This window comes from Melanerpes formicivorus, unplaced genomic scaffold (genome assembly GCF_026170545.1).
Source record: "Melanerpes formicivorus ecotype bairdi unplaced genomic scaffold, bMelFor1.0.p_v2 SCAF_6, whole genome shotgun sequence".
NCBI lineage: Eukaryota > Metazoa > Chordata > Aves > Piciformes > Picidae > Melanerpes > Melanerpes formicivorus.
The window spans coordinates 108643-121383 of NW_027142358.1; the positions used below are offsets into that span (position 1 = coordinate 108643).

The 12741-nt window shown below is 44.9% G+C and overlaps 1 protein-coding gene across 1 annotated transcript in view; it reads left to right on the forward strand.

Annotated features, from left to right (window-relative positions):
* PDZD8 (PDZ domain containing 8) overlaps nucleotides 1–12741 on the forward strand; it is a 62609-nt gene that overhangs the window by 25011 nt on the left and 24857 nt on the right. Inside the window, exon 3 of the mRNA XM_068139281.1 lies at nucleotides 3098–3200. Within this exon, the coding sequence (XP_067995382.1) occupies nucleotides 3098–3200 (103 nt within the window). The remainder of the gene's footprint in view (nucleotides 1–3097; nucleotides 3201–12741) is intronic.

Here is a 12741-nt window from a genome sequence, read left to right on the forward strand (position 1 = left end):
TTTACAAGCTTTGAATGTGTAGGATATAGATACCTCCTTAATATGCAGTTGTTTTGGGTATGTTGTGATACAATGCCAGGTTTTATCTGTAGTTGTGATAGAATGCAGTACTCCTTCGTCTGCTACTGGAAGTATTATTAAACTAAAATGTAGGTGTGGTAGCAGTTAAAATTTCCCCTTTGTCTTTCTGACATTGGTGATTGAATTCCAAACCCCAGTGTGAAGATCCCTCTAAATTGTTAATCTGTAGTTTTGCTGACTTGTGACATGTTTTGTCAAGCTGGACGTTGGCAGCCTGGCGTACGGTGAAATCTCCTTAGGGCTCATTGTTTTCCTTGTGACTTTTATGGTATGCTTCTAGCTGAAAATTGGTTTATTTCTGGTTTGAGCTACCTCCTGTCCTTTTTCATAGTTGCTGTTTACTACAAGACAGCTAAATAGCTACTGTGCTGTTATTTTAGAGGGACAGTAAGAACTTGTGGAAAATTCCCTCAGAGTTTAGGTGGCCAGAAAATGAAATGTATGCAACCATTTAACAGCTGTGGAAAAGCTGTAGTGAACTGTCTGATACCAGTAACCCACTGAGGGGGGGGAAAAATCCAAAACCTCTTACTCAAAAGCAGCTACTAAAAACAGAGCAGAAAAGCCACAGAGATTTTCTGGGGATGGCCAGAAGATAAGCAAAGAGTTTGTCAGTTCAAGTCACCCTATGAAATGGAGTCTTGTCCAGACACTGTACCTAATTGCTTGGTTCTGGGGACAGATTTCTGCTCACAGTAATCAAATCAAGTGTCCAGACAAGTGAGTGCTGAAAGTCAAGCTGGAGATGGGGTTGCTGTTTGTGGTGTTCCACTGGAGCATGCAAGCTTCCCACCTGAAGATGGACTTAGAGTGTACAGCCACTAACACTGAACCAAAACTGACACTGTATAAAACAGGTGTGCTGAGTACCTAGCCAAATGCAATCTTCTCCTGTTACTCCTGTCATGCATTCACGTGCTCAGCTGAAAAACAGGGAGGGGTTTTCCCTTGGGACAGGCTTCATTTTACCAATTGTAATTGCTGGTGAAAATCTATTGCAAACACTCTTCAAAGTCTGTTGACTTGGTATCTGCATGTCTAGGAGGTTGGACATTGTTCAGTCATAAGTATTTAACCTGGAAACATTATTTAACAGCATCAAAATAGGGAAAATGGAATGGTTTTTGACATCTTCTGTCCACATCCTCTGAAGAGCTGTGTAACATATCACAATCACAAATAAGATGCTTTGTATGGAAGCTTAGAAAATGTTCTAATAGAATAAACCAGGTTGGAAGAGACCTTCAAGACCATTGCGTCCAACCTATCATCCAACACCACCTAATCAACTAACCCATGGCACCAAGCACCCTGTCAAGTCTCCTCCTGAACGCCTCCAGTGACGGTGACTCCGCCACCTCCCCGGGCAGTCCATTCCAATGGGCAATCACTCTCTCTGTGTAAAACTTCCTCCTGACCTCCAGCCTGAACTTCCCCTGGTGCAGCCTGAGACTGTGTCCTCTTGTTCTGGTGCTGGCTGCCTGGGAGAAGAGACCAACCTCTGCCTGTTTACAACCCCCCTTCAGGTAGTTGTAGACAGCAATAAGGTCACCCCTGAGTCTCCTCCTCTCCAGGCTAAGCAACCCCAGCTCCCTCAGTCTCTCCTCACAGGGCTTGTGTTCCAAGCCCCTCACCAAGTTTGTTGCCCTTCTCTGGACTCGTTCGAGCAAGTCAACCTCCTTCCTAAACTGAGGGGCCCAGAACTGGACACAGTACTCGAGGTGTGGCCTAACCAGTGCAGTATACAGGGGCAGAATGACCTCCCTGCTCCTGCTGGCCACACTGTTCTTAATGCAGGCCAGGCTGCCATTGGCCCTCCTGGCCGCCTGGGCACACTGCAGGCTCATGTTCATCCTACCATCAACCAGCACCCCCAGGTCCCTCTGTGCCTGGCTGCTCTCCAGCCACTCTGACCCCAGCCTGTAGCACTGCATGGGGTTGTTGTGGCCAATGTGCAGAACCCAGCACTTGGATGTGTTCAATCTCCTGCCCTTGGAGTCTGCCCATCTGTCCAGCCTGTCGAGGTCCCTCTGCAGAGCCTCTCCACCCTCTAGCAGATCAACTCCTGTCCCCAGCTTGGTGTCATCAGCAAATTTACTGATGATAGACTCAATGCCCTCATCCAGATCATCAATAAAGATGTTAAAGAGGATGGGGCCCAGCACTGATCCCTGGGGGACTCCACCACTGACTGGCCGCCAGCTGGATGTGGCACCGTTCACCACCACTCGCTGGGTTTGGCCATCCAGCCAGTTCCTAACCCAGCTCAGAGTGCTGCTGTCTGTAGAAAGCTGGGAAGGGCCATTAAAATCTCCTTATTGTTGTGACTGAGTAATTTATCTGCTTCTACCTACTGTGAGAGAAGCTGTGCACAGCTATATTGCTGTGCTATAGCCTAAAAGTGTTTTGGTTTTGTTTTTTATTGTAATGATACCTACCCAGAGCACAGCCTTCTGAAACAGGGAATCCTCTATACAAAACCACTCTTTAGTTTAGGAATGTTACAAAAAGCTCCAGATAGGAGAGGGTCACAGATCACTGAAACAAAACATAAGTAGTAGTAAACTGTGACTTTAATCTACAGTAATGTTCCCTTGAACCAAGAAGGCCTGCAGTATCTTGAGACATTTAGGACTAGAACTGAAGACTCTTGTGACTCTTGTTGCCTTTTAAACAAACAAAGTTGTTGTTCTTGGGGAAAAAGGCGAGTTTGCCGGATAGGGGAAACACAATAGCAAAAGAAAACAAACCCAAACAACCCCCAAATAGCTCCAAACAAAAAAGCCTCTAGCTGAAAACTGGTTATTTTGGGTATTTATGGAGTTCTTCCACTAGATGGTGGCAATGCCTTGCCTTTGCTGTAAGGCAGTGCCTGTGGAATCCTTTCTGTGTGGGCTTCTCTGTACGTACACATGGATAGTAGCAGAGTGTGTCACTCAAGAATGGTGAATTTACTGTCATATCTGGGATATATGCAGTAGTATTACAATTCTTACTCTAAGCTTTTCTGTTTCAGGTTGCTTATATTTGGATCTTATGAAAGAGAAACAAATGTTCACTGCACAATGGAGCTGAGCAGTAACGTTTGGGAAGAAAAATCAAGGAGTTCTATTAAAACGGTAAAAAAAAGAGAGAACCTTTCCATTTCCCAGTGTCCTATGCCCTTAATATGTTGTCTAGAAAGAGTGCATCTTTGGGCAATCACATGAGTGATTATGGCAAAAGAGCCACAAAACAAAACAGAGCAGTTATTTGCATTTCAATCCAAAGTATTTCTTTGTCAAATCAATGTACATGGATAAAATCAATCAGTTATCAAGGCTGTGCTCGAAAGTATCATACTCTGTCAACTGTCCATCTGGCTGAAAACAGACAAGACTATAAAAATGCATGTCATAGTTGGGTGGGGCAATGTTTAGAGAACAGTAAGATTCAGCTGAGCAGTAGTGTGTGCCCTTCTGGTGTGAGTGGTGAAGACACATGAGATTGAAGGTAGCTCTTGTGACCAACTTCCTCCTTTACCCCAGCGTTTTGTGCACATGCAGGCAATGGCCACAGAGTGGGTTTTGGTTTTTTTATGAGCATATGGGTCCTACCATCTGCTAAGAAAAACACTTTAACAAATATCTGCAAATATAGAAGTCAGTGGTGTTGGTGGTATGATGAGTTAATCTTTTACTAATTATCCTGCTTGTGTTTAGCAGCATACGGTGTGCAGATTGCATCTCAGTGTGTGTGTGTGAGAGGATGAGGGCTACCTTTGTTTTCCCTCCTTCACAGAAGAGGTACAATGTGTGAAGGAACCTTGCAGGTCCACATTAGAGTGATATTGTTGTAGTCAGCAAATTGAATGTGGCTTATACTTATTGAAGGGGAAAAGAGAGAACCAGAAGGTTTAAAAGACTTTATGTTAACAATTGGTTTCATGGAAAGAAGTCACTGAAACAAAAATCAATGCACTCTACCCTCTGCTGAGTGCAACTAATTTAAGCCCTGTGTCTTTGTATCTGTCTGGAGTTGTGTTTGGGAGACCAGCATCATTTTTCCACTGGAGCAGCAAGAATCCAGAACTTCAGCATCTCATTCAGTTTCTGCAATTAAATTCCACTTTGTTGCTTTTAAAACTCCTTATGACAAATGCTATGAGATTTGTTTTCAGCCTACTATGGGGTAGGAAAAAACCCAAACAACTTTGGCTTCTGGACGTTATCCTGCTAATACTTATTCATGGGAGGAAGCCTTTTGTTGGGATAAGCTGTGTATGAAACCATACATGGAACTGCAGGTTTGATGCTCTAGCAATGAAGTTGGCAATAGACTGATCTGCAGGTACACTTATTTTCAGATCATAGAATTATTAGGGTTGGAAGGGACCTCAAAGATCATCTAGTTCCAACTCCTTACCAGGGACACCTCACACTAGATCAGGTTGCTCAGAGCCACATACAGCCTGGCCTTCAAAACCTCTAGGGATGAAGCTTTCAACAACTAAGGTCTCTTCCAACCTGGTTTATTCTATTCTAATATCCAATCTGAATCTACTCAGATAACTGAGGAGAGAAAAGCCACTGCAGACAGCATGGCACTGGTGCGTTTGTGACAGCAGGTGGCGGTAGGACTAAACGGATGCTGAGTGGAACTGCTGTCTCCTTTCTAAAACTGCAGGAAAGTAATCTGGGTGAGACACTCAGGAGCTCATCTTCTGTTTCAGCATTTAAAAATGAAGTGGCAAGTTTCTGCGATGTCTTAAGCTTTTGGAAATCTGGCCTGCAATATACAGAAGGGCTTTCCATGCATCTGTGTGGCAGTGCTTTGTTAAGCATGGTGCAAGCACTGCCTGACAGCGAGCAGACTCCTTGGTCACAGTTGCTGCACCTCCAGCTCTGCTGTCAGTATGAAGAGTTCACTGAAGTCAACCACCCTGGATTTCAGGCCACTAGATATGCAGCCTAATTTTAAGATGCTGCTTTTGAAGACTTTAATATGATGGAAAGTGAAAATTAGCACCTTGCAGAACTACTTTTTGCTTCTCAAGTTATACTCACCAGATGTAGTGAGATCATGGACGGAGTGGGTCCAGAGGAGGGCCACAAGAATGGTCAGAGGGCTGGAACACCTCTGTTAGGAGGACAGGCTGAGGGAGCTGGGGGTGTTCAGCCTGGAGGAGAGGAGGCTCCAGGGAGACCTAATAGTGACTTTCCAGTACCTGAAGGGGGCTACAAGCAGGATGGAGAGAGACTGTTTTCAAAGGCCTGCAGTGACGAGGGGCAATGGTTGTAAACTAGAGAAGGGCAAATTTAGGTTGGATGTTAGGATCAAGTTCTTTACCATGAGGATGGTGGAACACTGGAGGTTGCCCAGGGAGGTGGCTGGGGCCCCATCTCTGGAGATATCCAAAGTGAGGCTGGAAAGGGCTCTGGGCAACCTGATCTAATTGAGGATGTCCCTGCTGAATGCAGAGTGGGTTGGACTGGATAACCTTTGGAGGCCCCTTCCAACCCAGACCATTCTATGATTCTATATCTTTTTTCCTTAGTAAATCAAGTTAAATATACAAATGAAGTTACAGAATGTTAGGACATTGCACTGGGTGGCAGGAGTATTACCAAAGCCTCAGCAAAAGTGGTGTTGCTAACACACTTAACACTGGAAATGCAGTTAACTTTCTCAGGAATTGTAACTGTGTGAATAAATAAGTTACAATAGTGTGGTATTTCCAGGAAAAGATTACTTCTACCTTTAACTGTGATTGTTAGTTCTGATGATGCAATGTTAACCACATAGCAGAAACTGTTTCATCTCTCTAATACTAAATGCTTCTTTTGATGCCCACATGTACAACAATTACTTGAGATGAAGTTGTTGGAATGAAAAACAGCTTTAGAAACTATAGAGGAGAAATGGTTAGGCTTAAATTGAAGTGAAAAGCAGCAAGATGTATTCTGCTTTAGGAGTGTCTAATTTATAGGAGCCTCCCATAGCCTGGAGAAGAGGCTCAGGGGGAGACCTTATTGTGCTCTACAACTACCTGAAGGGAGGTTGCAGCCAGGTGGGGGTTGGTCTCTTCTCCCAGGCAGCCAGCACCAGAACAAGAGGACACGGTCTCAAGCTGCACCAGGGGAGGTTTAGGCTGGATGTTAGGAAGAAGTTCTTCATAGAAAGAGAGATTGGCCATTTGAATGGGCTGCCCAGGGAGGTGGTGGAGTCACCATCACTGGAGGTGTTTAGGAAGAGCCTGGCTGAGGTTCTTGGTGCCATGTTTTAGTTGATTAGGTGGTGTGGGATGTAGGTTGGACTCAATCTCACAGGTCTCTTCCAACCTGCTCTGGTCTGCTCTATTTTATTCTAGTCCTTTGATTCAGGCTGTTCTGAAATGCTCCTGAGGAAAATTCTCATAACTTTCTATACTTCCTGGCATTTTCATTCTTTTTATTGTGTTAGTAGTAGTGATAAAAGCTTAGACAGGTTTAATACTTCATAATGAATTGTGGTGTGACTTTTTAATCTGATCCCATTATTTCTGGGAATATTAGTAGGTGTCAGAATTGGTTTTGAAGAAGATGCTGTGTTATTGAGCATATCTGGAGTGGCTAATACAAAGCTGTCTGAGGCTTCTGTTTATCAGATCAATCTGAAACACCAGTAAGACTTCCAGGAGGTGATTTGGCACATTCCCATGTGACACATGTAAACATTCTTAAGTATCTTAATTAGTAGGACATGCTGCTGGAATTCACATTAATCACTGCATTGCTATGTAGAACTTAATTGCTCCATCCCCTCCATGCATAATTAGTGTTGGCAGCTTTGGATTGCTAGACAGGTGTTCTGTGGCTGTGTAATTAGATGTTTGTAGGTATTGAATGGAGGGCTGTGTGTCTCATAAAGGAGAATTGCTGTGTCCACTGAAGGGGCAGTTAGCAATACCAGCTTGATGTTTACAAAGAGACTTGTTCTGTTTTTCTTTGGAGCAGAGTGGAGCCCAGCTTTGTTACACTTGATGAGAATCTTCCTGCTGCCTTTACCTGTGCCAGCACTTCATGTACAGTGTTGTGAAAGAATAGCAGAACTCTTCAGCTGTATCTGAAGCTGTTCTATGAATAAAAGGTGAAACCAATGTGCCTTTTTATAAAGGGGCAGGAAAATAGACATAGAATTGATCTTGAAGTACCAACAACAGAGACCTGAGGTGGCTTTGCAGTTCTAAGTCCCCCTTACATTGACTCAGCAATGCCTTGACTGCTGAGTGTGGCAGGCAGTGTGGAACTGACCCCTCATTCTAGCACTGCAGAGAGGAATGAATCAAGGGTATATTCACAGAATAGATTCATAGAATGGTTTGGGTTGGGTGAGGCCTTAAAGGTCATCTAGTTCCCAACCCCTGTGGCATTGACAGGGTCACCTTCCACTAGACCATGTTGCTCAGAGCCTCATCCAGCCTGTCCTTGAGCACCTTCAGGGGGAGGGTATTGAGAGAGAATCTCTTTCCTTATGAACTGCTCTGTATACCATGGTGGTCATGTTGCCTTTCTTTAGGTCCTGATTTATATTGGCAGATTAGTCTTCTGCAAATTATAGAAACAGTTGTAAAGAGGTTTGGTATTATGTGATACTCTTACACCCATGAAGCATATACAGGCTCCAAATGGTTTGTATTTTCTGTTGTACATGAAGGTAAGTAACTTTATGAATGTAAAGAAATGGGGGGGAGGTGCTCAACTGCAAAACCAAGTGTCTCCATTCCATGGTTTCTCTTATGTTTTCCTCTTTTTAATAGAAACTCAGGAGCACAAGAGAATTGTTACTGACCTTTAAATAATTAAGTTAGATAAATCTAAGAGCAATAGGAGGAAACATCTTTAAATTCTGATTTAAACTTAATACATTGTCTGAGGTGGTACTATGGGAAAAGCTACAGCTTTGTGTTCTTAAAAGTAAGTGCCAGGGCTTTTTTGTTGGGCTTTTTTGTTGTTTGCTTTCTTGTTCTTTTAGCCCTTCTGTAAATACAAACTTGAGCAATACACAAACTGCATTTCATAGTCTGCAAAGTAAAAATCTCCATCTAAACCACTACATCTAGTAGCCCACAGCATTACTTTTGCAGCACTTGTCTCAAGAGCACACAAATATCCTCTGAAGTAACCTAATAAGGGAAAGAACTAAAAAAATAAGGTAAGCATCCCATCACTAAAGAGGAATTCAGCTTGATTTTGTTTTTCTCCAGTTCATTCAGTGATGAGCACTGGAGTAACTGAAGGGGAGACCAGTGAATAGAACAGAATTAACCAGGTTGGAAAAGACCTTTGAGATCATAAAGTCCGACCTACACCCAACACCATCTAATCAACCCAACCATGGCACTAAGTGCCTCATCCAGTCTCTTCCTAAACACCTCCAGTAATGGTGACTCCACCACCTCCCTGGGCAGCACATTCCAATGGCCAATCTCTCTTTCTGGGAAGAATTTCTTCCTAACATCCAGCCCAAACCTCCCCTGGCACGGCTTGAGACTGTGTCCTCTCCTTCTGTCATAGGTTGTCTGGGAGGAGAGACCTCCCTTCAGGTAGTTGTAGATGGCAATACAACTACCGAAGCCTCCTCTTCTCCAGGCTAAGCAACCCCAGCTCCCTCATCCTCTCCTCATAGGGCTGTGCTCCAGACCTCTCCCCAGCCTCATTGCCTTTCTCTGGACACATTCAAGTGTCTCAATGTCCTCCTTAAACTGAGGGGCCCAGAACTGGACACAGGACTCAAGGTGTGGCCTAACCAGTGTACAGGGGCAGAATGACCTCCCTGCTCCTGCTGGCCACACTGTTCCTGATCCAGGCCAGGATGCCATTGGCCTTCTTTGGCACCTGGGCACACTGCAGGCTCATGTTCAGCTTACTATCAACCAGTACCCCCAAGGTCCCTTTCTACTTGGCCACTCTGACCCCAGCCTGTAGCACTGCATGGGGTTGTTGTGGCCAATGTGTAGAACCTGGCACTTAGATGTGTTAAATCTAATGCCCTTGGACTCTGCCCATCTGTCCAGCCTGTCAAGGTCCCTCTGCAGAGTCCTCCTACCCTCTAACAGATCAACTCCTACCCCCAGCACAAATTCAAAGTAGTACTGAATGTGGAGCACTGGAACAGGTTGCCAAGGGAGGTAGTTGAGGCCACCCCTGGAGATATTCAAGCTGAGGATTGATAATCCTCTGGGCAGCCTGATCTGGTTGAGGATGTTCCTGCTGACTGCACAGGGGGATGGACTATCAGAGAATCAATAAGGTTGGAAAAGACCTCAGAGATCACCAAGTCCAACCTGTCAACACCTCCTGACTAACTAAACCATGGCTCCAAGTGCCACATCCATTCCCTTTTTGAACACCTCCCAGGCTGCTCTTTTGCAGACTAAAACTCCCCCAGTCTTCTTACTGAAAAAAATAAGCCAAGTGAGCAGGCATCTGGATGACCTTTGGAGGTCCATTCCAGCCCAGACCATACTAAAGTATCATAGTATAGTATCATAGTCTCAGGATTCTATACATATATATACACACACATATATCATCAGGATTCTATAGATACACATATATAAGCCATGATCTCCATTTCTTTGGGTGATGCAGTTGTTGCAGAATCAGAGTGATGTGGGTTGAAAGGGACCTCTGGAGATCACCTAGTCCAATCCCCCTGCTTAAGAAGCAGGTTGCCCAGGATCATGTCTGGGGGGAGTTTGAATCTCTCTGGGCTGCCTGTTCCTATGTTACACTCAAAGCAGCTTTCCCTCACGTTCAGATGGAGCCTCCTGCGTTCTTATTTGTGCCTGTCGGCCCTTATCCTGTCGCTGGGTACCACTGAAAAGAGTCTGGCCCCATATCTTGATGGATGTGGCTTTTTATAGGTGGATTTAATGGTAACTATGAAATGGCTGCAGGCAGGCTGCTTGGTGCCTGTTTATAAAAACAAAGCAATATTTCTCAGCCTTTCATAAACCCAATTTTCCTTTATCGGGGATTAAGGGAAACCTGAAGGTATTCCAGTGCCATAACATATGACTGTAAAGGGAGAAACAACCCAAATTAAAGCCAGCACCTTCTGAGATGAGTTGCCTGAAGATGCTGAACCTGAAGTGACAAAATTTGAAGCGACGGTGAACCGTTAATTTGTAAATACGTGGAGCTTAACCACCTCCCAGCTGGCCTTTCCCTGTGCTTGTTTAACAGGCTGCCATTTCAGCATTTAATCCTGCCAAAAGGAAGGAGGAGGATTAAAGCAAGAGAAGCTTCTTTGGAAATGTCACTTTTTATGAAAATTCATGAATCTCCTACAATTTGATAATATTTGTAAATACAATGGGGAATAGTCCCGAGGCTGGTGCCTTACCTAATATTCTGTAATCCACCTTTCAAATAAACTTGAAGGCCATCAGGATTTGATTTTATTTTTTGGCTCATCCTAAACACTTTCAGCTTTTTTGACTGGGGGCTTTGGAAGGCTGGTCTGTGATTTAAGGAGAGACTTCCTGTGGGAAATGCGCTGTAGTTCTTTACTGCTCAGGGTCTGAGTATGAACACTGGGGGGGCGGAAAAGACAAACAAACCTCCCCCCCATCAAAAAACCAAAACCCAAACAAGCACCAAATCCCCTACTAACTTTTAATTTGTATTTCTTGAATGTATATTCAGATAGGTGTGTGTTGGGGTTTTTTTTAAGAGCTAGATATCATGGCCTTCATCAGTCTGACCTGATACTACTTAACTGGTTAGGCCACACCTTGAGTGCTGTTCTGGGCTCCTCAATTTAAGAAGGATATTGTGATACTGGACCGTGTCCAGAGAAGGGTAGCGAGGCTGGGGAGAGGTCTTGAGCACAGCCCTATGAGGAGAGGCTGAGGGAGCTGGGGTTGCTTAGCCTGGAGAAGAGGAGGCTCAGGGGAGACCTTATTGCAGTCTACAACTACCTGAAGGGAGGTTGTAGCCAGGCAGGGGTTGGTCTCTTCTCCCAGGCAACCAGCACCGCAACAAGAGGGCAGTCTCAAACTGCACCAGGGGAGGTGTAGGCTGGCTGTTAGGAAGAAATTCTTCATAGAAAAAGAGATTGGCCATTGGAATGTGCTGCCCAGGGAGGTGATGGAGTCACCATCCCTGGAGGTGTTTAAGCAGAGACTGGCTGAGACACTTGGTGCCATGGTTGAGTTGATTAGATGGTGTTGGGTGTAGGCTGGACTTGATGATCTCGAAGGTCTTTTCCAACCTGGTTAATTCTGTATTCTGTATTATTTCTTTAATGCTTCTTACAAAGCTGAAATAACATTAATTTTCTTTTTCCAAATTATTTTTATTTTCTTTGAAGGTTACCCATGTTACAGCTAGCCTGTAGTACAGACTCTGAGTTACCTTTTATCTGCCTCTCTGCTCTATCCTCCTGCTAGTACCCAGTTGGAATACTAGTTGTAAGACTTTCTTGTCATGCTTTTTTTTAACTTAAAACTTAACTGTGTTTAAAGTGAAATTTAAAGCTAAGGAAATGTTATATCTGTTAGTTTAAAATGCTTGTAACAGCTGGGATGGGCACACTGTGTCACTAGATGTGGTGCTGTGACTTTGCGCGTTTGTATTATACCTGTCCTATGCTTTGCTGAGTGGCCAATATTGGATGCAGAAGTAGGTTTTACAGCAGTTGTCTTTCTCATTTGCAAAGAAATTGGTTTGCAGCGGTAGCTGATCTTGCTAAATAAATAGGTGGTCGATGCATGGAAGCTAACTTTATATAAACAGCATGACCTGTTGTCATGGAGAGAGGAGTGTTTCACTGACCAGAGTAAAACAAAGTGGTTTCTGGGTTATTTGGTGTATTTCTGGAATGACTTTGTTAATTATTCTGTTGCATCTTGCAAAGTTATATGGCCAGATGAGTCAGCAGCTCAGGCTGGAGAGGAAGGGGAGGGATGTGCCTTTTAGACGCCCTGGGCTCCCCCACGCCCCCAGCCCCGGTGCCTTTTAGACGCCCTGGGCTCCCCCCCCCCCCCAGCCCCGGTGCCTTTGAGTAGGCTGAACATGAACCTGCAGTGTGCCCAGGCGGCCAGGAGGGCCAATGGTATCCTGGCCTTCATCAGGAACAGTGTGGCCAGCAGGAGCAGGGAGGTCATTCTGCCCCTGTACACTGCACTGGTTAGGCCACACCTTGAGTACTGTGTCCAGTTCTGGGCCCCTCAGTTTAGGAAGGAGGTTGACTTGCTGGAACGAGTCCAGAGAAGGGCAATAAAGTTGATGAGGGGTTTGGAACACAAGCCCTTTGAGGAGAGGCTGAGGGAGCTGGGGTTGCTTAGCCTGGAGAAAAGGAGACTCAGGGGTGACCTTATTGCTGTCCACAACTACCTGAAGGAGGATTGTAGACAGGCAGAGGTTGGTCTCTTCTCCCAGGCAGCCAGCACCAGAACAAGAGGACACAGTCTCAGGCTGCACCAGGGGAGGTTCAGGCTGGAGGTTAGGAGGAAGTTTTACACAGAGAGAGTGATTGGCCATTGGAATGGGCTGCCCAGGGAGGTGGTGGAGTTGCCATCGCTGGAGGTGTTCAAAAGGAGACTTGACAGGGTGCTTGGTTGCATGGTTTAGTTGGTTGGGTGGTGTTGGATGATAGGTTGGACACGATCTTGAAGTCTTCTTCCAACCTGGT